The sequence below is a fragment of the Rhipicephalus microplus genome, chromosome 6 (genome assembly GCF_043290135.1).
Source record: "Rhipicephalus microplus isolate Deutch F79 chromosome 6, USDA_Rmic, whole genome shotgun sequence".
Lineage (NCBI taxonomy): Eukaryota > Metazoa > Arthropoda > Arachnida > Ixodida > Ixodidae > Rhipicephalus > Rhipicephalus microplus.
In genome coordinates, this window is record NC_134705.1 from 26,958,409 (window position 1) to 26,984,829 (window position 26,421).

At 43.4% G+C, this 26,421-nt stretch overlaps 1 protein-coding gene across 19 annotated transcripts in view; it reads left to right on the forward strand.

Moving 5' to 3' along the window:
- Sirt2 (Sirtuin 2) overlaps positions 1–26,421 on the forward strand; it is a 438,023-nt gene that overhangs the window by 70,762 nt on the left and 340,840 nt on the right. For 16 of the 19 annotated variants that reach the window (XR_012884102.1, XR_012884103.1, XM_075865870.1 and 13 more), the window contains 3 exons: positions 1,095–1,201; positions 7,068–7,154; positions 9,808–9,864. Coding sequence is in view for 17 of the 19 variants with exons in the window: in XM_075865870.1 (XP_075721985.1) it covers positions 1,095–1,201; positions 7,068–7,154; positions 9,808–9,864 (251 nt within the window). In the remaining 2 variants the exon portion in view is untranslated. The remainder of the gene's footprint in view (positions 1–1,094; positions 1,202–7,067; positions 7,155–9,807; positions 9,865–26,421) is intronic. The other 3 variants (XM_075865863.1, XM_075865860.1, XM_075865866.1) reach the window with 1 other exon arrangement.

A 26,421-nucleotide genomic window follows, 5' to 3' on the forward strand; every position in this document is an offset into this window, starting at 1 on the left:
CACTGTGCCAATCACAGTATGCCAGTATTCATAATAGCCAAGTGAGCATGCATGCAGCTTGTGTGGCTGCCACTGTAAACTAGCTCATGTAAAGAAACAAAACCAGGGGTCCTGCGAAAAGCAGATCGCAATGCATGCTTTTTACAATCCTAAGCGTGCAAATGCTACCGTCCCATAATTTGCTGAGATGCTGCAATAAGTTAATTTGAATAAGGGTGCCTCAATGCTAGTGCTTTTTTTAGGGCCCTAAATGTCACACACTTCGTTTCAATATATGTTAAAAAATGATGATAGAAACATATGGTTTAGCAAGCAGCTCTGAACACTGAGGAAGATGAAGAGATTGTACAATATGGCTAAGCACGTTATTAGTGCCTTTTGCTGGACAAGATATGGAGATTGCTTTTGAACATACTGTAAAACCTTATGCCCCATGAAGAATAAATTTTTTTTTCAGGCGTTGCCCTCGTCCAAGGTGTAACCTAAAAAATTGTTGGACAATCGTTGCCCCAGATGAATCTGCTGGAAAAATAATTTTACACACGGACACAATCCCATTCTTGATGGAAAGTGTCAGCATTATTTATTAAGCTTTATTTCATCTTTGCTCATGAATGATATTCGTTTTGTGGCGCGGGCTTCTTTGCTGGCAGCACGATATCATTAGAAACAGCTAGAGGTATGAAGTTTATGTCGATGTTACGTGCGAACTGAGCCCGGGTTGACGAATTGCCATTCTTAAATGGTTCTGAAATTTGCACAGTTGTGATGTGAGACATTGATAGGAGGAATGGTAGCACCAGGAAAAGTAGGAAATCTTTGTGTTTTAAGGCATTAGCCCCCTATGCATCATTAGCCTCATAGGCATGTGGCATAGTCATGGAGGCGAATGACCAATTAAATAATGCAAATGATAAATGTCTACTGGTCCGCGAAGCTCTTAGGCATTTTGCTGTACAAAACAGCACTGCCAATAGTGAATTCAGCATTCTTGGGATATTTCAGACCTTCAGGTTTGTACTTGTGCCTGTCTCTAAGTGATTTGCTGTCGTGTTACCTAGATGACTATACCGTTGCTTTATGGTTTTATGCAGCGGCTGGAATCCCTGACTTCCGCAGCCCAAATAGTGGCATAAACTCAAAGCTGGGGAAGTTCAACCTGCCATCACCAGAGGCCATCTTTGAAATTGGATACTTCAGGGTGAGGTTTGCACCATCATGTACCGTGCTCAACACACTTGAATGGGACACTAGAGTGGTGCATTCTGAACTGAATATCTGGCAAAAACACGTGGGTTTAAGGAACTCCTAATTATGCTGCCACCACTGTTGCATGGTTAGACAATGTAGGGTGTCTCAAACCAGGTGTATTTGGTAGATATCAGTCGCGCAGTTCTGAAGGTGCCGCTCAAACTCTGTACTCTCATGAACTTTATGGTCTTTATTTTTTATACAGAAAGTGTCATATAAACTGACTACAATGGGCAGTTTTAAAACATGTATGTGCATAATTCTAACTACAAATAAAGCATTAAAGTTTGACATGATACAAGCATTTTATGAAAGCATGCATACTATACAAAAACTTCATGAAAGAAAACATATCCTAAAGGAACTTCAAGAATATATACATACGTGTATCAAATTATGAAGTTTCAATTTGCAGCACAAAAGTGGTGTGAAAAAAAATTATGTTCATAAATGCTGTGCTTAAAAAGTCACCGTCGAATGTAACAGAAAGCTTTTCAGAAAAATTTCCCATATGTAATTGTGATGGTGGAAAGTAGGCCCAAGATCAAGAGTAATTCAAACAGCAGTCAGGCGATTTTGCGCACACAACACAGACTTTAGTACGCAAGCGATAACTGACGACTGGCATACAACACTTTATACAACTTTGTATTTACATCCTACATGTCCTACGCGCCTTGGCACAAACTCTTCTACTCGCTGTTCTGAAATATTCCCGCAATGGCGAGGTCGGTCGTCACCGGCGTTCCCTGTGCCGTCACAGTCCCGCTGCTGTGACTGTGGCGAGGCGGTGGGACTGCAGGCCAGTAAATCACCAGGCCACTGCAATACAGGTTAACTGCCCGTCGCCAACATAAGCCACAGCCACCTCGTGATACCACTCGGGCCCCAGGACCTCAGGCCAGGTACGCATGGCTGCACGGACGCAGCTCAAAGCAGGCAGCCAGGCTCACCAGGTCTGCAAGGTTGCTGGATGCCTGGTTAAGCAATGTCGCGACACGAACTGCCAACCAGCAGCTACCGTTCCCAAGTGTGTGGCGCTCCAGCTTTTTGAGGAGCACACCCCGCTTGCCCTTTCTTTTCGTCGTATTCTCTTCTCTCTTCATTTTCTCTTCGCCCAGTAATAGACCGCACAATCCACATCTTCACAGCAATGTTTATTCGACAGTTATAAAAGCACAGCCAACATGTACTGCTGCCAAAATTGCCATTTAGCCGACATGACATCTGTATCACAGCACTAAGTGTACATAAGTAATGTTTATTACCTCGTTGTAAATTTAGAAGGCCAGCACTGCAACCACTGCTGACGTTAGTTGCACAGGCATTTTCTTGCACATATGGTCTTTTCAAAAGGAGTTTGAAGCCTCAGGTTATCATGGCTGATGCCTCATTTTTTTGACGCGCACCTGTTTAGTTACCCATGTCTGTTCCAGTGTTGCTGCTTTCGGGTACGTTTAAACTGTGAATTTACTATGGCTCATACATGCATCCTGCAGCTCGTTTATGTGCCACACGTGGTCGTAGGAAAGGATTTCATGATGCACACTCAAAAATTTTGATGTTACTCGTGTTACAACCACAATGGTGGAAGTGCTGCATCAGTCGTGCCGTTCTATGAGAATTTGACCTGCTACTTGAAGCTGCGCATAAAGGGCGATTCTCGCTATAATTGTCGATTGGTAGTGTAAACTGCGACATCTAGCTGATTGTTATCGTTGACTGATCAGCAATGAGCGTTGTCTACATCAAGAACGTGGCTGCATTCATACATTCATATCCAGTCGAGTTTGATTACGTTGTCATTCCGATCATCCATAAGGCTTGCTAGCGCTCGTCGCATTGCTGTTATCGCTGTGGTTGCCCTGCAAAAGTGGTGGAATCAACATGAGTAACTGTTAATTATCTAGTAAGACAGTGAAACTTCAATAATTTGTATCAGCTGGGAATGTGGCATAGTCATGCACTAAAAGGTATGAGAATTGAGGCTAGCCTGTCGCCATTGCGCAGGCTTTTTCTGCCTATTTCTGCTGTCCACACATCCCAACATGACTCTTTCCTCCTCCGTGGTTTGTCGGCTCTGTGGGAATGAGAGTGACGTAGACTCCTCTCACCCATATGTCGACCGTGGCGCTGCGCTCAAGTCTCTTGGGACGTTTCGCACGCATGTTTCGGGAATCGGTCAAGGAGTTTCCGGGACATCAAAGGGTGAGCACACGTTTTCTTTCCGCCTATCGGCTCCCTTTGTTTTGGGCTTTCTCGGACTTCGCCAATGGCACCTCGCACCCGCGGTGAACGCTTACTTTTCGTTGCCTTTTTCAAACACTAGGCCGAAGAGTAGTGCGGCGTCTTCGCCCGTAGTCCTACTACGCTGACCCGTACCTCTCGAAGCCAACGCGAGCGCAGTTTGTCTTCGCTCGTGCAATCAGGCACTGTTGTCCCTGATCGCGAGATCGCATAGCATAGTCGCTAGGGCACGTTTCCCTCAGCGGCCTGTCAACGTGAAACCTTTTTTGCTCACTGGGACGTGCTCGCAGCATCCTTTGTGTTGTACTATTCCCCCGTGACGAGGTAAGCGTGGTTTGCTTTCCCGCCGACTTTTTATTGGGCGCTGTACTGCATTTTTTGTGTTGCCACAGGCAATAAAGTGTAAGCCCGTATGGGGTAAGTTGGCAAGCTCATTAGTACTGAAAGTTTAGTTAACGCCATAGAAATTTTTTTTACCAGAAATAACTTTAATTGACGATGATGTTTGACCCTAGAAAGCTGTTCCAAAACTGACTCTTGTTGCTCTAATACACAATTTTTGGCTCTTCGAACGTGCTTCGAAACTCACCCTTTACTGCGCCACATCTGCTCTAAAGCAGCATTATTCCTGCTCCCTGAGCTGCTCCGAAAGACTGAAGTCCACTTCGACCCCTGCAATCAAATAGTCATGCTTCTCATACTCTCGAAACCACTTGTGCTAATATTAGTTAATGCCAATTAGCTTAAGAAGGTGGCCATGAGATCACCTATATTGACTTTGGCATGTAGACGTGTAAATAGAAACACTTGAGGTATCTTTGGTGCGCAAAAAACGCTTTGCATTTCAAATACAAATAAAAGTGGTGCTATTACATTGCAGCTTGTCACATTGAGCTACATTTGAGGGGTGTGCTTGCAACGCAATTGACACTCGTTGCCACCTTTATATTCCGCGATTTCATGCACAGGGCCTGCTTCATGTAAGTGGCAACCCTTTTGTAGAGCAGACTAATGAAAACCTGTGCACCAGTCTTGAAAGCTGCAGCAAAATATTACTGGCAATGCCGTGGGCACATTTGCACGCTGTCAGGACTCACCAACAGTGTCGAACAGCAAGTTCTGCGGTTAAGATGCAAAGATGTTTACTTTAAAATATTTCACCAGTCGGTCCTGTCTCACCAGTCGTGCCAGTCTCTGGTCTGCCTTTGTACGTAAACGAATGCCTTGAAGCACAGCACTGCCCAAAGAAGCTGAGTCATTTGATGTTCGGATGGCGCTGTTCAGTGTGAAGACATGGGGGGGGGGGACGCGTATCATTTTTGCTAGATGACTTGGTGACCATTAAACACTGCCACGACCGCAAACGTCTGCCCAGAAGTCTCCCACTAGCCCGACGGCGGGCCCTATTATGTGAACACGTCTAAGAGTCGCACGGTTCATGCATTGTTCAAAAAACATTGTTGCTGCCCCTTCTCTTTGCCTTGTGGGACAAATGCAGTGGCGTACAGCTTCAGATTCCTCAAAACGAAACACCATTGCTACGCTACCAATGCTATGCCGAAAGTAGCAGAGCCTTCTCTGCATCGTCTGTTTCACATGCCAGTGCTGCCACTGCTGTCGCTTGCGGTGCTTTTCAAGAGGAGCGTGGCTCATGCCGTATGAGGGCTGCTTGGGGCATATAATAGCCTCAAAAAGTTTTGAAAAGAGCATTGATATCGGTCGAAAATTATTCACACAATGGTCTACACCCTGTTTGTGAATTGGAAAGACTGGGGCTATTTAAAGTTTAATTGAGAAGATTTCTCACTCGAACATCCTAGTGATAATAATGTAGGCTAGGACTGTAGATATGATATCCAATAAATGTTTTATAGGAGAGGCCAGTATACCATAAAATCCTGCAAATGCAATGCATTTAACACCACTGATTAAACGTCACTTGGAGAGATAGGTAATTACAGAAGAGAATGGGGCACAATCTTGCATTTTCAGGATTTTCTAAAAATTAAAGCATTGAACAAAGTGAGCATTTAGAGCAGTGATTGGTTCATCATCTGAAAGAGTGCCATTTACTGAAGATATTGTCTTCCCGTAACAATATCCATACATCTTCACAGGTAGCATTCGCTCCAGCCATCTTTTTAATTTCTAGCCAAAATTTTTTTGGATTCGTCTGTATATGTGAAAAACCCTTTTCATAGTATTTTTCCCTCGCATCTCTCAGCCCTGAGTTTACTTCGTTATCATATCTTAAATTTGGCTAATTAATTATTATTTGATGTTTTTACGAAAATTTGGTAAATTTGATGAGCACTAAAGTGCACAAAAAAGGAGGACACAAGAACAAACACAGAGATTAGAAGCGCTGACTGACAACAGTTTATTGGCGATAAACAGAACCTTATCTATACGAACTGCTAATACTCATTTTGCATTTCGAAGCCAAATGTGAAACTAACACACACGTGCCTTACCAGTGGAATACGCAATTTCTTTGGCTGATAAAGAGGTAAATTGCATGTTGAAGCATTTTTCTTCGAGACATGAGATATTATGAGTTTAAATGATTAAGCGTGTCATTTTGTTGTTTGCAATTATAGTGGAACATTGAAGTGTAAGTTTGTATCCACATTTTTCACATTCAACAGTTCCTGTTTTATCTCTCATGTTGTACTCATGTTCACAGATGCGAACTGTTCAATGCAGCGACCTGTTTGACCAGTATACTTTTTCTTTTCTTAAAAGTTAGGGTCTATCATTTTGTACACTGAAGCAAGTTTGGCTGGTGCAGAAAACAATTCGGTGACAACTACTTGCTTTTTTAGAGGGGTAATGTGACATGTTTCACTCAAGAGTTGTTCCGTTCCTGTGTACATGTTATTCCTCCTCATCAGGGTCTCCTTCTTGCTGGCACTCTTCTACTGATAGTTTTCTGTGTGTTAACACACACGTGCAAGTGTCTTGTTAGAAATTCGCTAATTATAAGAATGATGAATATGTGAATATCATTTTAACTGCTAAGTACTTTGCTAGTCCAATTGTTGCAATGCGTTTTTGGTGAAACAGAATTTTTTTAAGCCCTCATCGTCATGTCAGCCAAAAAGTTGGTCTCATTGTTTAAGCAAAAACAAAATGTTATTTATGCTTTATATTAAACAAAACCTTTAACATATTGATAAAGCATACCATTCAGTTGAGCTACACTCAAACCAGTAAAATGTGGACAAAAAAAAAAAGTTCTGAGTAGCAGAGAGAGTGACACAGGAGCCACTGTCTCTGCTTTCTGCTTCTCAGTTCTTTTCTATGTCTACGTTTCAGAGGCTTTTTTCAAGTATAGCAACATATTAACTTGCCTGGCAAACAACTGTCTCGAACTCAGCTAAGTGGCTCCATAATCTTCCTGACCTTCTCGTGGTGATGCCGCAAGCCTGGACAAAATGATTTTATTGATGCTATATGTTTGCCAGTTAAAGTGTTGTCTAATAAGGTAATGCCTCACTGCCTAAGTAGAATTTTTTGACTGCTGATTACAGTGAAGAAAGATAATTAATACAACCACCCATTTGCAGCACAAAGCCACCCACCCGTCTGCCACCTTGCGGGTTTCCACAGAACTCATTTGCAATACAGATGGCCTCAGAGAAGGCGGGTGCATGGTACGTTTATCTCCGGCCGTAGGGGTTGCAGATGGCTTCATGATTTTATATAACCTAGCGCTCATTGGGAAATGTCAAGTAAAGGTGTATGAGAGGCAAAGAGGGGACGTATGTATTCTTAAATAAGCTTTGATTTTAGGGGCGAAGCTCCTCTTAGTCTAATGTTGTCCTGCATCAAGCGTAAAAGGCAGTTTCGGACAGACAGACAGACGGAAGCATGAACGGAAGCACGGATGGACACACGGGTGGACAGAAGGACAGACGGATGGGTGCTTCGCCTCATTCATCATCATTCACTCCATGAATATTGTGTGATTTTTTTTTTTGCTGTAGATTTGCACCCCACTTATAAGTGTGATGTCTCTGCAAGAGATCCGCATGTGCTGGCAAGTTACACTTCGAAGTTTGCGGGCTGTATAGTATGGGGGGCATCGGCTAAGAAGAAAAAAAAGTAACAGCCTGAATCCTAAGCAAAGTCAGAAGAGTATTGCGTTCTACACTCACGGGTCACGCTCAATTGATTGAATTGGGTTTCTTTTTCTTTGTAACATCGATTAAAGAATTCTTGTAGACATGCTGATGTAATCACAAAGGCCTCAGGTGGTCGCAGTGCGAATGGTCGGCCATTCGCGCTGTGACTTTTACGGAGCTCAGTGGATATGTTGGGCAGTGTATGAACTAACATCGAGATCTTTTGCTTGTTCAAGAAGAATGCAGCACGTGCTCAAACTTTGATGTATCTGGTATGAAACACTGAGCGTTACATAGCAGTGAAAATGTGCCCTTTTTATTTCTTTACTAGTGTACCTGATTGAATACTTCGTTTTCATCGGAAAGACACCGTTCTGCAGCATGTACGACCCTTTGATTTGGATGCAGTCGAGAGTACAGTAAATGAACACGATACTGATATTGCCATTGTGTTACCAAACCATAATCAAAATACAGGTGATGAAAAAGGAGACAATGATAACTTAGACGCTTTCTCTGTGAAAGACATGAGGAGTAATACACGTCAGCTAATCGAAACCTTCCACAATATTCTGGCAAAATTATTTGTCACGTGATTTCAGTGATATGATTTGTGCACTAATTTATTTAGGGCGTAAGTGTGCTTCAGTTGACCACTTCATAAATATTTGTACGCTATAATATAATAAAGTGATGTGTCGTGATAAGAAGGCAATATGATTCAATGATAATAATTAGTCCAGTTTTCACCCAGACATGTCTTCAGAAAGGAAAAATGCAAGAATGCCTCTATATTTGTTAAATTGAGGTGTTTAGTATGAAGATGAAATGGCCCATAATTTAAAAATATAATACTACCACAAACGAATTGATACCTCCTTACAATGATCTATCTATATCAAGAATATTCAGCAGTTTCCAGGCTTTTCTTTGTAAATTGGATCAAAATAAATGCAGTAATAGAAAAAAAAAAAAACACTTGCCTTCTGTGCAGCCAGAAGATTTTGGTGGTGATTCTCACTTGTACGCGAAAAAAAAAAAGAACCACGCACACGCTGTAATTCCGTGCGCTGTGCTTTCTGCCATGGTCTTCACTGCCACCGGAATCTACACTGATTGAGCCCTTTCGTGGTTGCCCGGTGCGCGAGGTGTTGGGGAGCACGGCGATTGGGATGGCTGGAGAAAAACACACCGCATGCTCGCCATTGCGGAGGCTGTGCAATACACCTAATTAGAGAGACATTGTAAAAAACTAAGTCAACATATTTCAGTACAATATTTAACTTGATTTAACGAAGTGATAACCACACTCGAATTATTTTTCTGAAATGGATGATTCTTGGTCTTTCCAAATCTAAAATTCCTGTGTAGTGATGCCAGAAAGCTATCACTACATTGTGTTTGTCTCTAATCCGCATCTGCTTGTGTAAAGTGTTCAAATGTTCATCGGTTGGCTCATCTTTAAAGGCTTCATGGCAGGGCAACACAGCAGTGACATTAGGCTATGACAGGTTACCGATATCTGAAGCATGTGGGCAAGGAATGCAGTAATTGTTTCAAGCAAGAAAGTTGTCAGGAGACTGTCAGTTCTTTATTTCACATAAACTATGAAGGAACAAATGCTACCAACGCCGCCACTAGCACTACGCTGTACATGAGAGCACTGCTGAGTCCAGTGTTTCGTGCATTAGAGAAGCGTGCAGCTTTGTCAGATAAGCGGTAGTTCATCATTAGGCTGCCTAGATGTTTTAACACTCAAGAGAAAGCCTGTCTCCGTTAAAATTAGAAAGAAATCGCTGCTCTTTTCTCTCTTGTCTTTTTTTTTTCTTTTTTTCAGAAACAACTTCATCAAACTGGGTTTATAACGTTAATTTGTTGGTTTGGGTTGATGGCAACAGTCAAGCTTAAGGTTGTCTGTTGGATAATGAAGGTTTTTTTTTTATAAGACCAGGAATTTTGTAAGATCCAAATTTTGCAGAATGTCGGGGCGCATGTGCTCTTCTCTAGCAGAAAAGATGTGAAATGTCTCCTGCTCACGGAGGCCTTTGCTCTAGCAATGCCAATTCTCCCGGCCCCTACGAAAACCCTTTCAAAACGTCATACGGCAGCACATGCTAACGAAAAAGGCAGATCGCATTTGTATGGCTGAGTTTTAACGGCGCACATTGTGCTCCTTTTGCAGAGGAATCCGGCACCCTTTTATGCCCTGGCTCGCCAGCTCTTCCCGAAGAATCTTAAGGTGAGTGCACTGGAAGCTGTTACAGGAAAGTGCTGAGACATTTAATGCGAACTTAACGAAGAAAAGAAAGACTCATTACATTATTTGACACAGCCTTAAATGTACACTTAAACACTTATAAAAAAAACGGGGTTATGATGTCATGATACGTAATTTTGTGCGGCGAACCCGAAAAATGAAGTAGAAAATGGGCATAAATAGATACAAATAACTATTTTGCCGGAAACAAGCAAAAGGCACTGCTGCTGTGATTGGTCGAAGCTCCATGACATCATTAACAGGAAGGTGAGGACAGCTGACTGCGCTCTCCGGCAGGGGATGCTGGGTTTATCTGTTAAAATAGGGTAGTTGTCGTTAATATGGCAAACTGTAGAAGTCGTAATGAGTTCGCTGTACATCTGTGTATGTTCGAGTCGCTCGGCAATGTAAGAGTGACGATCAAAGACGATGTCAGCTCCGATCATGTAGCACAGAAAAGTGAGCTCTAACCAGCCACCTTCACCTGCATTAGAATCACTTGTAAGATGCAGGTCAGTGCTTCATTTCACTGTAATAGACTGATAAAAATGATATGTTCAACCGTAGATGTTAAATCCGTTGAAGAAACAGCAGCACTCGCTTTTAATCAGAACAATGTTGTACAGGCCTAGCATCTGAACAAGAAAGCTAAGGGAATGAACACTTTAGTTGCTAGCAGTACGTTGGCTTACAATATGGGCATTTGGAAGTATTTACTGTTGTGAAATCTGTCCCACATGCAATGATCGAAATCAAGAAAACCTTTATTTAGATCAAGCAATGCTAGGCGGACAGCTTGGACTACGATTATGCTTCATGTGGTGGTATTTGGCAGTGATTCAGTGTTATCGTAACAATTAAAAGTCTTCTGAATCATGATATGAGTTATTGTTGTATCAATGCATTGATTATTCTGGATTTCGATAAAAAAGTTATTACCCGAGCCGGAATCGAATTAAAGCGCTTGTGTTACATGGTCTCTTTCGTTGGCGGTCAAGCCTGGCTCTGATAAATATTCTTTAAAGGTGCAATTGGATGCGGTCGCTGCAACAGGGAGATCGTGGCCTACTGAGTGCCTGATCGAGCAAAGCTCTGTATTTACTCAAATCTAGGCTGACCACGATTCTAAGCCAACTCCCGAAAGATTGAGGAGGAGGAGGAGGAGGAGGAAGGAGGAGGAGGAGGAGGAAAGAACTTTATTCAGAGTCCGGCGAGTAGATGGGGTGGGCGATTGGCCCCGCTACGGCCAGGAGTCCTTGAATCCTGACGGCTTCCTCGGCCCGCTGGACGGCCCACATTTTGTCTTCGAGGACGGAACTGAGCATTGCGGCTTCCCAGTGCGCGCGAAGGCTGTCAGCAGAGGCCGCATACTTGTTATGAGTACTAATCCCTCTACATTCCCATAACATATGCTCCAGAGTGGCTCTGGAGTCGCAACGCTTGCACCTGTCCGCTTTGTATATATCAGGATATATAATGTGCGATAGTGCAGGATTCGTATATGTCCTAGTTTGTAACTGCCGCCATTCGACAGACTGTCTTTTTGTTAATTTTGGGTGAGGGGGCGGGAATATGCCCCTCTGTAATCTATAATGTTTTGTAATTTCATTGTATCTGGTCATTCTGTCTTCCCACTCCCACTCCTCTGCCACGCCGTAATCACCAGAGGAGGCTGGGGCGGCACTTGAGAGGGCAGCTCGGTCGGTGAGCCCTCGAGCTGCGTCATGTACAGCCCCGTTGTTGCTGTCCCCCGCAATGGCATGAGCAGGTGTCCATATAATATATGTATTTCTGGGGCTTGTTCGACACCCTCCTTTGAGAATACGTAGTGCCTCCGGTGAGATGCGGCCATTGGCAAAGTTTCTCACTGCCGTTTGAGAGTCACTGACTATCACGGTTGCGTTTTTCTGAGCTACAGCGAGCGCTACGGTTACCTCTTCCGCTGTCTCGGTACTTGTGGTGCGTATCGTTGCGCATGTCGTACAGCGTTTGTTGCTATCAATTACGGCTACGGTAAATCCCTGTTTGCCCTTGTATCGAGCAGCCTCTACGAAAACTGCGTCCTTGTCATTACCGAACTTTTTTTGTATTTGTTTTGCTCTTGTGTCTCGTCTGGCCTTATTGTGTTCGGGGTGCATGTTTTTTTGGCAAGGGTGGTATCATCATTGTTTCCCTGGTCTCTTTCGGGATGCCCACCTTAACGCCGTGTTGCGTGTGATACGTTATGCCTAGTCGCTCTAGAATATGTCTTCCTGCTCTTGTCTTAGAGAGACATTCATATTGCGCCGTACGCTGCGCCTCAATAAGCTCATCTATTGTATTGTGCAGGCCTAGCTGTAACAGTTTGTCGGTGCTTGTGCTAATCGGTAGCCCTATAGCTAGTTTGAATATTTATCGAATGAGGCAGTCTAGCTTGATCTTTTCCGCGACTTGTCATTTCAAGTATGGCGCTACGTATACTATTCTGCTTATCACGAAAGCCTGTAGCAACCTTATCATGTTTTCCTCCCTCATGCCACTGTGCTTAGTTGCTATCCTTTTTATGAGTCTCATTATTTGGGCTACAGTTGCATCCAGTCGCCTGAGGATTTCGCCATTGTTGCCCTTGGCTTCGATGAGCAGACCCAGTACCCTGATCCTGTCTACTATGGGTATGGTTTTTCCATCGGCTGTTCTTAACTGTATTTCATCTCTATGAGCGAGATCTTGCAGGCAGTTGCCTGGTTCGCGACCTCTACGAGTAGGTCTGTACAGCAACAGCTCCGATTTTTCCGCAGAGCAGGCTAGCCCAGTACCTTCCAGATACCGCTCGACCGTTTCGACTGATGTTTGAAGCGTTTCCTCTATTTTGCCATCACTACCACTTCTCACCCATAGGGTGATGTCGTCTGCATATATAGTATGATTCAGTCCTTCGATTGCTTGGAGTTTGGTTGGCAGTCCAATTAGACCCAGATTGAGTAACATAGGTGATAATACCGAGCCTTGCGGCGTACCTGCACTGCCCATCTCAATTTCCTCCGAAATTAGGTCCCCTATCATGATCTTTGCCTTCCTTCCTGTCGGGAAATTACGCACGTAATTGTATGTCTGTTGTCCCAGTTCTAGATCGTTTACCCCTTTTTAGCACCGTTGCATGGGTTACATTATCAAAGGCCTTCTTGAGGTCTAACCCTAGAATGGCCTTTGTCGCAGTTCCGGGATTATCTATAATCTGATGTTTTAACTGTAGCATTGCGTCTTGCATTGAGAGGTTCCTCCTGAACCCTATCATTGTGGGTGGAAGCGCATCCCGGTCCTCGAGATAGGTAGTTATCCTCTCCAGAATCCCGTGCTCCATGAGTTTCCCCACGCAAGATGTGAGAAATATGGGTCTCAAGTCCGCAATCTGCTGTCGCTTGCCTGGCTTGGGTATTAACACGATTTTTGCCGTCTTCCATTGTTGCGGAATCTGTCCTGCCTTCCATGATTTGTTAATGAATTCAGTTAACTTAGTTATGGACTCGTCATTCAAATTGTATAGTGTTTTGTTAGTTATGCCATCTGGTCCAGGTGCTGATCTTATATTGAGTTTGTGCAAGACGGCCCTCACTTCTGCCTCCCCGATCTCCTTGTCTAAATCATCATTTGCCAGCCCTCTGTAATCGGGGTGTGTAACGGGAAGTGCTTGAGAGATGTATGTTTTTTTGATTTCATTCAGGAAATCCTGCTCTGTACCTTGATATCTTTCTATTAACCGATTAATATTGTGCCTTTCTGCCAACTTGTTTTTGTCCGGGTTTAACAAATGTCTAAGGATGGTCCACGTTTTCGCCATTCCTATCTGGTTGTCCATGTCATTGCACTTTTCCTCCCACTGTTGTCTGCACAGCTGCTGGGCGTATTGCTCTATATTCCTGTTCAATTTAGCTATCCTTCTATGAAGTGTCCGGTTGTGCCTTTGGTTTTCCTTTTCCGTTGTAAACCTTCCTTAGCTTCCCACATGTGGAGAAGCTTATTGTCTACATACTCTAGCTGCGCCTCCGTTGGCATCGTTTGCGTAGCGGCCTCCATGTCTCGTTTTAACTTTTCGGTCCATTCGTCAATACTCTGTATTATTTTGTCGGGCTCCTCTCTGATGTTCCGGAACTTGTCCCAATCGACAAGTTTAAGTTGTCTGCCTTTTGTCTTCCGCGGCCCTGCCCTCACCGTTATTTCAAGTATAAAATGATCGCTTCCCAAGTGATGCTGAGTATTGGTCCATTGCGTGTTCAGTATGTTTTTGGTGAACTCAAATCTGGCGTAGTATCCGCGCAAACGCTAGTACCTGTTCTTGTAAAAATGAATAGATCGGTCACGAGCGTCAGGCCCTCCTCCTGTGCGTCCAACCACAAGTTCCTGCCTTTCTGGGTTTCGATCCTGTATCCCCATGCACCGTGTGGGGCATTGAAATCTCCTCCAATCACTAGCGGTCGGTTACCCATTATAGCGAGGGCTTTTCGAAACAGCGTGCGGAATTTGTGCTTTCTGCATTTAGAACTGCTGTAAATATTCAATACAAAAGGACTGTCCTCTGTTTTCTGCGTCGGTATGAGTTCGAGGAGAATGTAATTCATTGCCTTGATTTCCGTGTCATGTTGCACCACCGCGCGATTTCGCTTAACAGCGTTGCTAACACCTTTGTCTCCCCATCAGCACTGCTGAATGACTTATATCCCGACAATTTGGCCAGCCCGTGTGTTTCTTGCTCCATTATAACATCCGGGGTGCTGGAGTCTAAGATGTTGTTGCAAAATGTATCGTTTTTGATTATATCCTCGACAATTCCATTGCCAAATCGTGTAGCTATTTTGTCTGTCCATGGCGGCGTTACCGGCTCTCTAATCCCTTGGTGGGCACCGAGGTCCTAGCGTACGGTTTGAAAGACGTCTTAACTGGGCCCCCACCACTTGAATGCGATCCCCATATTACTAGCTTGGCGTCGAAATCAGCTACCATTTTTATTTATTTATTTATTTACTTCCAGGTACTGTTGGCCGATTGGGCCGTTACAGGGGTGGGGTAGAAAACTGACATAACAACCGTCATGTCATGCGTAAAAAAGAAATGCATAGCCGATACAAAAGGAATACATCACTATACTACGTTCTACGACTTACATGCTACATCACATACATCACAAAATACACTTCCCAATATTACATCCTACAACGTACATGAGACAAGTTACAGCAAATAGATTCATAGTCAAAAGATGACAGGCACACACACCAAAAACAGCAATCACCATTTACGAAGATTCACCTAGAAAATATGCATTTGCTGCACTTTCTGCAATATTGTCTTGCCTAGCTCCCCGATTTTGGCCTCTATGTTTGCCTCAAATCTAACTTCTTGTTGTTCGAGCTTAGTTTGCAATTTTCTTTCAATTTGTTCCATTTTGGCTTCCGTGGTGTTTGCGAATTCTTCATGTCTTTCTTGTGGCGTCTCCACTGCTTTTGGTTTCTTTACCACGCTTTTAATTGGAGCATTCTCTGGTTTACGTTTAACAGGGGTGAGGGCTGCCACCTCTTCGTTCATTGCTGCGCCTTTTTCCTCCATTATTTTATTTTATTTTATTTATAATACCCTCAGGGCCAAAAAGGCATTAAAGAGGGGAGTGGGTAAATACATGAAAAATACAAATAAAACAGTGCAATAAATACAAATAAACAATACAATAAATACAAATAAAGCAATACAATAAAAAACAGATAATAATAGCATTTCTGCAGAATGTATAAAAAATGGTTATTTCCAAATATGCAAAAACAGAAGCAATAAGCATAGGTAACAGATTTTCTTGGTTTTACAATGTTAGCTAATGTTTCGTGAAAAAGTTTGAAGTCAGTGATGGTTGCGACATTCGAAGGAAGGCGGTTCCAATCATGAGATGTGCGGGGAATAAATGACTGAAAGAAAGACCTAGTGTGACATGATGCGATTCCTACCTTATTGCGATGTGCGATGATCAACACGGTTTGAGATGTACAGAGGCTGGAGTATCAGGTCATTATGAAGTGTAGGGTGATATAAAACTTTATGAAACAGTGAAAGACGGGCGATTTTTTGTCGGTGAGTCAATGGAATAAGTGATAAATTATTTTTCATTGAAGTCATACTTGCAGTGCGGTTGTAGTTGGAGAGGATAAACCCAGCAGAGTTATTTTGTACTAGTTCAAGAGAGGTGGTGACATTAGCATGACTGGGATCCCATATGGCGGATGCATATTCGAGTGTGGGGCGTATGAGAGACTTATAGAGTACTAGTTTCAAGGAAGGGGGTCTTTGGAGAAGTTACGTCGTAAGTAGCCGAGCATGCGATTAGCATTGTTATCACGTACTCTACATGAGTTGTCCAACTTAAGTTATTTGTGATGTGCACGCCAAGATATTTATAAAACAAGACAGAATCTAAAGGAACGTTGTTTAGGTGGTAGGTGTTATGATTCGAGTTAGTTCTTGATACGTGCATTGTCTTACATTTCTTCATATTAAGTTCCATTAACCAGATATTACACAAAATAGCTATATTATTTAGGTCAGTTTGAAGTGTTTTAGTATCATCAACATTGGTAATTTCGCGGTAAATAACACAGTCATCTGCGAACAGATGTATGTTAGAAGTTATCGAAGAAGTTAGATCATTAATCTATACAAGGAATAATAAAGGTCCCAACACTGAACCTTGAGGCACACCGGATTGTACTTCAGTGAGTGGTGAATGATGGTCATTAGCAGTTACGAATTGGAAACGATTAGAGAGAAAATGTTCTATCCATTTAAGAAGGTTAGTGTCGATACTTAGCAAGCTTAGTTTTAAGAGCAGTAATTTATGGCTAACCTTGTCAAATGCTTTGCTAAAATCCAAAAAAATGCTGTCAGCGCAAGATGATCGATCCAGGATTTGATGCAGATTATGAGTAAACGAAGCAGGCTGTGTCTCGCAGGAGTACTGTTTTCTAAAACCATGTTGCGCTTTAGCAAAGTTTGAGTTTGACTCTAGAAAGTTAGCAAGGTTCGAGAAGATTACATGTTCTAATAATTTGCAACAATTGTTAGTGATATGGTTCGGTAATTAAGAGGTGAGTTTCTGGGGCCAGATTTATAGATTGGAACCATCTTCCCTATTTTCCATTCCTTTGGAAGTTGAGAAGTACTCAATGATTGTTGAAATATTTGACTTAGTATCATTGAACTAACTACGTTAGTGCTTTTAAGAAATTTGCTATTAATGCCATCATAGCCAGGAGCGGAGTGGAATGGTAACTTATCTATTGGTTTCAATATTCCAGGTACCTCAATAATTACTGGATTCATGGGCATGTAATTATAGTGGTGCACATAAGGGAGTATGATGTTGCCAGATTCAGAGTACTGGCTTGAAAATGAATCATTAATAGCTGATGCGCACATGTTATCGGGGATATTATTTCCAGATGAATCTTCTAGTGATATAGTGTTGTTAGTGATTGGGTTAATCATTCGCCAAAACTTTCTAGGGTTATTTTTCAGTGTTTCAGGTAGTGTTTTAGTTAAGTAGTTGTTTTTGCAGTTTTTAGAGCTCTTAAGTAGGCGTTTGCAACAGATTTGTAAGTTGTCCAGCGCGAAGGTGAAGGCGAGCTTTTAGCTAAACGAAAGAAACGCTTTTTTCGATTAGATAGGCATTTTAGATGACTGGAATACCACGGCGCTTGGGTATTGGAAATGAGTGTGCGATTAGGAATGCACTTCTCTATCAATTTTATCAATTTATGGACTGTGCATGCGAACAGATCCCAGTTAGATTGAACGGAACGAGATTCAAAATCTTTAACAAAATCATCGTAAAAGTGAGTTAGCTCATCATTTATTGCTTCGAAGTTAGCTTTCCGGTAGTATCTTATGCGTTTCTTCTGTTTAGTCTTTTTACTAGGGCTAATGTTGATGACAAAGTTTAGCGAGACGTGGTCGCTGATTCCTGGTAAGTATGTAATGTCGGAGACAAGGTCAGGATGTGTTGCTAGTATTAGGTCGAGAGTGCTTGCTGTATTACTTGTAATTCTTGTGGCTTGAGTTACTAACTGATTCAAGCAATAAACAGAGCATGTATTCAGAAAATCTTCACTCTGCTGTGAAAAGGGGAAAATACGTATCGGCATTGTGTTCCACGTTATGTTGGGAAATTTAAAATCTCCGAGTAAAAACATAGGTAAAGAAGGGAAACGAGAGCTTACTATGTTGATGGAGTCATGCAGTTCGTTAACAAATGTGGATGGTGAAGAAGGTGATCTGTAGCAGGTACCTAGAACCAGTTTACAGCTACCCGAAGTTAGTAAAGCCCAGGTTATTTCTAGTAAACTGTTAACTTGGATTGGTGATGATGGTATATCCTTCGAGACCGCAAGTAGTACGCCTCGTCCTCTATGCTCGGTGTGGTCGCAGCGATATACCATAAAGTTGTTTGCTCCGTGAAATATTTCTGAGTCTGTTGTTTGTGCGGAAAGCCACGTTTCAGTGAAAGCTACTATTTTCGCATCGCATGTATCTATAATGGATGAGAGGGCACAATGTTTATTGGGAACATTTCTGTCGTTAGCAAAGAATACAGATACCGGATGCGATTGACGATGCGATGATATGCCACTACCCCTCCTTTCTCTCTACAGTGAGGCAGTTCGCCCAGTGGAGTCTCCGCGACCTGATTGGTTGCCATGCGATCGTATTTCTTCAACGCGATCAAGTTCAAAGTTGTAGTAGAAACGTTTATTATTCATGAGCAATTTGTTATAGCGCAGTTTAGACTGCGGGCGCCCAGGATAGCTCTGCAAATTCAATTAGTTTTTGGCGAGAAGTGCGGGTACGTTGACAAAAATCTTCCGTCACTGAAATGTTCTTTTGTTTCAGTTGGTTACAAAGTGACAAAACTTTTTCTCTGGTCTTGTAGTTGGAAAATTTGGCTATTATGGGGCGGCATTTGGCAGGTGCAAACAGGCCAAGTTGGTGTGCGTGATCAATTGACTCTGTGCAGAAAGATTCAAGTACTTCATTTATCGCTGCTGATAGCTTAGCTTGAGTTTCATTTCAGGTTTCTTTAGCGTCAGCTATACCATGAAAGATTAGGTTGTCACGCCTAGATCTGTCCTCTATCTCATCAAAGCGTGTTTGATAGTTATTACTTCGGTGCGTTAGACCAGATATCGACGCGTGTATTTCTGATAAATCTTGCCAAGTTGATCAAAGTCCTTCAATTTTTCTTCGAGTTCGTCTAGTCTTTTTTGTATGCCGGTTATTTTTGTTTCCATGTTTTTTGCCCGTTTTTAATTGCTTTAACGTCAGCAGCTAGTTCGGTTTGCGCTTTCAAACTTTGGAGTGAACGGCTGTGTATATCTTTGAGTAGTTTAAACATTGCTTTTATCTTCTCGGCGGGCTTTTCTGGCAACGAATCAATATCAAGTAGGTTTTAGAGCGTGTGTTAGGTCCCGGGTTAGTTTCAACATCTCCAGATCGTAGGAGCAAAAAAAGCATGGAAAAACAGTCGCATACAACTTCGTACAGCATTTTTGGGCACGGAAACAGTAGCAAAAACGGGTCGTCCGATTTTTTAACGTATAGAGAAAACTTTGTACACACCTGCATGATGAAAAACCGGTGGTTAGAAGCCATGCAAAGCGCACTGTTTTCGTGCCCACTGAAAGACAAATCGATGCGCAGTTTGCTTAAGTAGACCACAGGAGGTGTTGGCGACGTCGATGCGGCTGGAAACCCGAAGTAGAGTCCATCTGTCGCAGTGAAATTGTAGCAAATTTCATCGCCAACCCTGTTGTCCAGTCCGTACGAGGGTGGCAACTTCATCACTATCTCCCACGAACACACGTGTTACGACGATGACCACGCTATCAGGAGCGTCAGCAGATTCTGCATGATGAAAAACCGGTGTTTAGAAGCCATGCAAAGCGCACTGTTTCTGTGCCCACTGAAAGGCAAATCGATGCGCCGTGTGCTTAAGTAGACCACGGGAGGAGTTGGCGACGTCGATGCGACTGGACACCCGAAGTAGAGTCCATCTGTCGCAGTGAAGTTGTAGAAAATTTCATCTTCAACCCTGTTGTCCGGTCCGTACGAAGGTGGCAACTTCATCACTATCTCCCACGAACACACGTGTGCCGACGACGACCACGCTATCAGGAGCGTCAGCAGATTCTGCATGATGAAAAACTGGTGGTTAGAAGCCATGCAAAGCGCACGTTTCCGTGCCCACTCAACTTGTGACTTGTGAGGTTTCCTCGTTGCGTGTAACCCCTCCGTTTTTCAGAAAATAATTTTCTTCTCTAAGTTTTCTAACCTCATTCATAAATGCAACATTGTTCTGCCTGATCTGCGCCAATTCGTTCTCTAGCACCTTAATCTTACATTGAAGAACAGCCTTTGCCTCCGCGCATGCCCAGGAAGCTACATCAGCCCAGCTCACCTGGAAGGGTCCCTCGGTGCCACGGACGCCGCTCGGTCCTTTTGGGCTTTGGGATCCTCCTCCCTCCTGTGATCGGGGAGACCCGGTATTGCCGGTCTTGGGTCTAGACCTCGATCTGGACCTCGATCTGGACCTCGATCTGGATCTCGACATAGATGTGGTGGTAGTAAACGTAGAGCAGTTTTTGTTTTGTGCTTGAAGCTTGGGGAAGGCTTCTGGTCCGGATGCGTCCCGCGTCCGATGTTCCGATCCTTGACCTGAGTCACCCCATCTTTGTTTGTGAAGTGCTTTCGCTTCTGTCTCGTAGTAAAGTGCTTCTTTTTCCTCCCGTCGGGCTCGTTCCCAGCGGCGTCGTTTCACCAGGTACGGTACCTTGAATCTGGCCTTGCAATGGCGATCTGCAGTCGGGTGGTCTTTGCCACACAGCTGGCACTTCACTTCGCACTCGGGCTCCTGCGGTGGGTTCTCAGTGCCACACCTTCTGCATATTCTGCTATTCAAGCTCGGGCAGACGTCAGCTCTGTGACCATGGCGTCCACACTAGTAGCACACGTCTATTTTCTTGCAGTATAGTGAGCACTTGACCAGTGCTTTTCCGTAGCTCACATAACTTGGAACGCGATGCCCATCGAAGAGGACGATGACGTTCATGGTGTTTCCCATCCTCTTGGCCATGAGGACTGTCGGATTTCTCGGGGTTACCAGCATTTCCACGATCTCTCTTGGAGACACGTTCTGCGTTACTCCTCGAATCACCCCTTTAGATGTATCTTCCGGAGCTGACTCTTACGCATTGGCTTCGAATTCCTTGTCCCTAATCTTCAGTTGAGCGATGGTTCTGTATTTTTCGGCGCGCTCCTCTGATGGTGTGCTGATCACTAGAATGTTCTGTTTATAGTTGGCACATAGCGTGTCTTCTTCCGACTCGTTCCTGGGTATTTTAGCGGCGTTGGCGACGCAGCATTCCAGACGATTGATCCCGCAGTCAGTGACCTTGAAGCCATCACGTGGGCGCACAATTATCATGTAATATTCCTTCAGAAGACGGGGCATCCTGCTCGCAGCCACAATTTGTCTTGCTCTCTGTCCCTTCCTCCACCTATTCCTGACCGCGTTCTCGCTTGAGAAGTGCGTTTCTTGGTCTTTGGCTTCATGCTTTGTGGTTTCTTTGTTGGCTTGTCCTCTTCTGCTCACAAAGCGCCAACCTGTGGCATTAACCCGAGAAGACGCCACCTTGAGGGGGCTCAAGACGCCAGCGTCCGTGGGCTAGGCCAAGCATGTTATGCACAGCAGCAGGAGGCAATGGCGTCGTGCGTCCGTCGGCGTTACAGAAATGTGGTCGATGTGCCGAAAATTAACCGTCCACCTACTTGAGAGCGGTATCGCGGCGTTCCGTGAAACTTCCACTTTCTTCACTGTAAGAAGGTGTTCGTCAATTCTTCGATTTCACGTTGAGAATCACTGAGAATCTGCGGAGCCGCTGCGACATGGGTGTTTGCACTCCGTGGCCCCCTGGCGGTCTCCCCCGAAAGATTGAAGCCTGAAAAAAAAAGAAAAAACTGCCTCGCATGTAGGTGAGACGAAATTGCGAAGACAGCATTCACAAAGAGAAAAAATTAATTGAACATGAAAATGAAACAAAGCAGTTGGTTCGTAGTGCAAATAACTCGAGAAACATACAGTCGCTAGTCCTGTTGCGTTTCTTTGTCGTAGTTTTTTTCACGCTGCTTCTAGTTAGATATGCATTAAATGTGTCGCACTTCTTAAAAGAGCGCACAATCAAAGTTCCTGGGATGTCGTCCCATGCTACCACCCTTCCAGCGATGCACATTATTTTTGTCCACTCCAAAGTCCCGCCCAGTTTGAACGTTGGAGGACTATTATGTGGCTAGGGCACTTTCCTTTTGTAAGCGGCACTATAATAATACCACCTGTTTAGTGCCATTGAGCTTCGCCATACACAGACCACTCGAAGCTCAACTTCGAATGACAAGCGCCTGAAATGGCAGCCTCACGTGTGTACTACAGTGTACTAGAAGAGGGCAGTGGGCTCACTCAGTGGTGGAGAGTGACGCACTTCATATTTCCCTCCGACTGGCGGTGTGGCTCTCAGCGTCATCTGAAGCTTCTTGGCAGGTTGAAAGGCGCGGCTATTGCACGTTACTGTTTTGCATGTGCGCAAAAAAAGTCAAAGCTACATCGCATGTGTAATTTTTTTTGTGGGCTGTGAAATGAATTACTGTTATTGCGGGTGATGTTTAATGCGGCTATTACATGGATAAATAACCTCCATAGTAAGAGGGTGTAATGAATGGACGAAATTTGGGTGCTAAACGTTAGTGCGTGTGAACTTTGGTGGAATTTGGAAATGTTTCTGTAGCCGTATAAAGAAAAGAAGAACGAGGACAAGAAGCGACAGGTGGCGACTGGTGGCGACAGGTGGCACAAGAGAAAAAAAAAAGACAGAAGAGAGGCGTGTGGGGAACGTGCAAACAGCCGAGCAAGACCTAGCTGAGGGACTCGCCGGACCAGGGCGCTGTCCTTGGAGGTTTTTTGTGGCTATGCTAACAGAGGGCCTGGTGCTCGCTTGGTGGTCCTGACGGTGGCTCCAGCTGGGACACGTCGTGCCAGGGTGCTGTTCGTGGCGCTTCTCCGGTCTGTTCTCTGGGGATCGAGGTCCGGGAGCAGAGGTACCTGTCTGGGGCTACCGACACCGGGTGTGGCTCCTGCTACGTTGGCGTGCACGACAGGGGCGACGAGTTCCGGATCTTCGCCACCACCTGAGACGGCTGAACACCGCCTACAAACGTGAGGCCTGACGGAGGTTCTGTCTCCTGCTGCGACGGCACATGCCACCTGCATGCCTGAGCTCGCTACGGACAAGGGGCATCGCCGTGTATCGACTGTTGCCTCCTCGGGACGCTGGTTTAGCCAACTGTGAGCTATCGTGTAGCCACGTAGATTGGACAGTAGCCACTCGGACTTTAGGCAGTTTATGTGTGTTCTTCTGTGCTTGTCTTTGTGATAGTCGATCGAGTCCCTTGTTCTTATAAATGTTTTTCAAGATCTACTCCGGCATCATCTCATATCGTTGATTTTGTTGACCACGCATGGGCAAACGTGACGAACCACCCTGTCGTTACATACGGGGTGTAGTAGGAAGCATTAAAGCTGTTTTCTACCTGCTTTTTTTTACTCAAATGATGAAATAGGAAAGGCTGGTGCCTGCTAATCGATATAATGTTCAATCTCATTTCGCCACTTGAACGACAATAACGACTTCAATCCTGCCTTTCAAGCCCAACTGTGTAAATAAAGACGCTTCATTTTTCTTTTTTTCTTTTAGAATATGAGCGGGTTTAATTGTAACCTACCTAATGCTTTTTTTTCACAATTCATTTATGGGCTGAGTCACTTGGGGTTGTTATAAATGTATTCACGTCGTAATTTCACCAACATTTTTAATTGCACGCGTAGATCATACCAATAAGGTTATCAAGACTGCATGGTTGGACTCGTATGCGAATTGGGTACTATAGTTACGGATTCAATGAAAGAAAGTATCTATACATTGCTCTAATGAGCACATAACAAGTCATATACAACACTTGCGTACACACATTTTTACTACACTGCTGGATTGCGCCAGTTCTTCAGCAGCGTGAATACAACAGGACACGAAAAAACACGTACTTGACAGTGTCATGCGCTGACAAAGTAATTTTATTTGCACAATACCCTGTCTATGTATGTGCAAATTTTCGCTGTATATTACAGTATAAATAAAAATGTAGGAATGGTTACTTGTGGTTGAAAAATAAACAAATGTAGCAAACGTGAATAAAAATCTGCTAGCCGACCATAAACATGAGTAGAAAAAAAAAAAAGATCAGTAAGGAATGTTGAACGTAATGCTAAAGCCCATCAGTAGGCATCCAAAGGTCGAAGACAGAAACGTCATTACTGTGCAACTCCGCTAAAAAAATGATCAGTGCGCGCAACACAAGAGAATCTACACATATGGTCAAAAGCCAGCGTCAAATATGAAAAAATAATGAAAATAAACAGTTCAAACAAAACCATCCAGAAAAGTAAATTTAGCGTCATTAAATAAAGGTGACTCGTTGGCGCAGTTGGCATCAGCCGAAAATCGAAATATTAAAAGGCTGGTGATGCAATGTGCGACTTATGGAATTCTCTACTGTCACCAAAGCACGATTAAATCTTTGCGATCACTCACCTCATGTTTTCTTGCTTATTTTATCAAACTTGACTCTGTGGTCACTCCTAGATAAATACAGCTTTGTTGTCAAATACAGCCCCGAAAAATTCTCTGAGCCTACACGACATGCATTGTGTGAGCGACCACCGGAGGCTGCTGTAAAAAGCATGTCCTTCCCGTCCAGATGCACCAACAGTCTCGAGATAGTTGCAATTTGTCAGTAGACACAGATGCCTCTCCTTCAGAAAAACAAGCATTCAAAAGAAGTGCAGCAAAGTGGTACCTGTGGTACCTACAAAGGTCCTCCAAACGAATGAATGGCTTGAACATGCGCTGCTGCTTGGACACACGAATAGAAACAGCAGCTTCAATATAAAAATAAATTAAATTCAAGACCCCTGACCTCTGATATATATATATATATATATATATATATATATATATATATATATATATATATATATATGTGGGAGTAATAATTCAATGGGCCAGTTAGTCTTCGGGAAGGTATGGGATATGGCACAATGGGAGCATTGTCAACAAGGATAAATATATTTATTTCCCAACAGTTTCGGGAGGAGTCCTCCCTTCATCAGGAGATGGATATCCCATATATATATATATATATATATATATATATATATTTATTTATACTGGTGGCGCTGGTGACATTCCCACGTTTAATTTACATATAAACCCTATAAAGTGGCAGGGGGGATAGCTGTCTTGGTAGCTGAGTGGTAGAGCATCGTACGCGTCATTCGAAGGTCGCAGGTTCGGATCCTGCCCACGGCAAGTTATCTTTTCACCCACTTTTCTTCATATTTACATTACAATTTGGTCTAATATCTTCCCCTATACTTTCCTTGGCATTATTGTCTGTTAGATCTCATTAATATTCTGTAAAAACATGGAACAACGAGCCCTTAGGTATACACTTCTTTCATTTTATATATATAAATTGTAGAGAAGCTTCCGAACACTGAAATTGGTCGAACTCTCAGGTGCCTTCTAGTGGGTCTACCCAAAAAGGATGCCGCTCGCGCTGAGAGCCCGTGCTTGGCCGTTACTGTCGCCGTTGTGCATGCTCGCTGTGTGCCGGCTAATAAGTGCCTTAACAATATATATATATATATAATTAGGAATAAAGGAGCACACTTACAAAAATTTGATAATTGTTTACTCTACGTTTCGCGACGGCCGAAACGTAGAATAAACAATTATCAAATTTTCGTAAGTGTGCTCCTTTATTCCTAATTATATTTGCCCCGGACCCACAAAATTTCTTTTTTCAATCATATATATATATATATACATATATTTATTTATTATTGGGTCAAACGTGGAAAAATGAGCCCTTGAGTATACACTTCTTTCCTATATATATATATTGCCTATATATATTTGCTGCTCATACTGTCATCATATTCTTGTGGACATGCACTCCCTTGTGTATATACGTGTCTTTCAAACGTGAAAAACAAACCATTTGTTGGTGAGCGCTCATGCTGTGTGCCTCTTCTGTGTCTTCCCCCACGCTCCCAGTTCGCTGAACAATCACGCGACACTATAGAGTTTCCTGAAAATAACTAGAGGGGACTCTGGCGCTGCAATCGTTCAGTGACCATGGGAATGATGGGTAGTACATGAGTTTACATAGTCTTCGTACTTCTGGGTGGCAAATCACACGTGCGACTTAGTTTATTGCTGTGTTTTGGTATTGTTCCGAGAAATGAAGCCTTTTGAACTTCGTGAGCAAACTTGAAATCGTAAGCCTAAAAGAATAACTTTGTTCAACAACTGCAAAACATTTGTTTCAAGAGAAAGCAGCTCCAAGCCACACGAACAC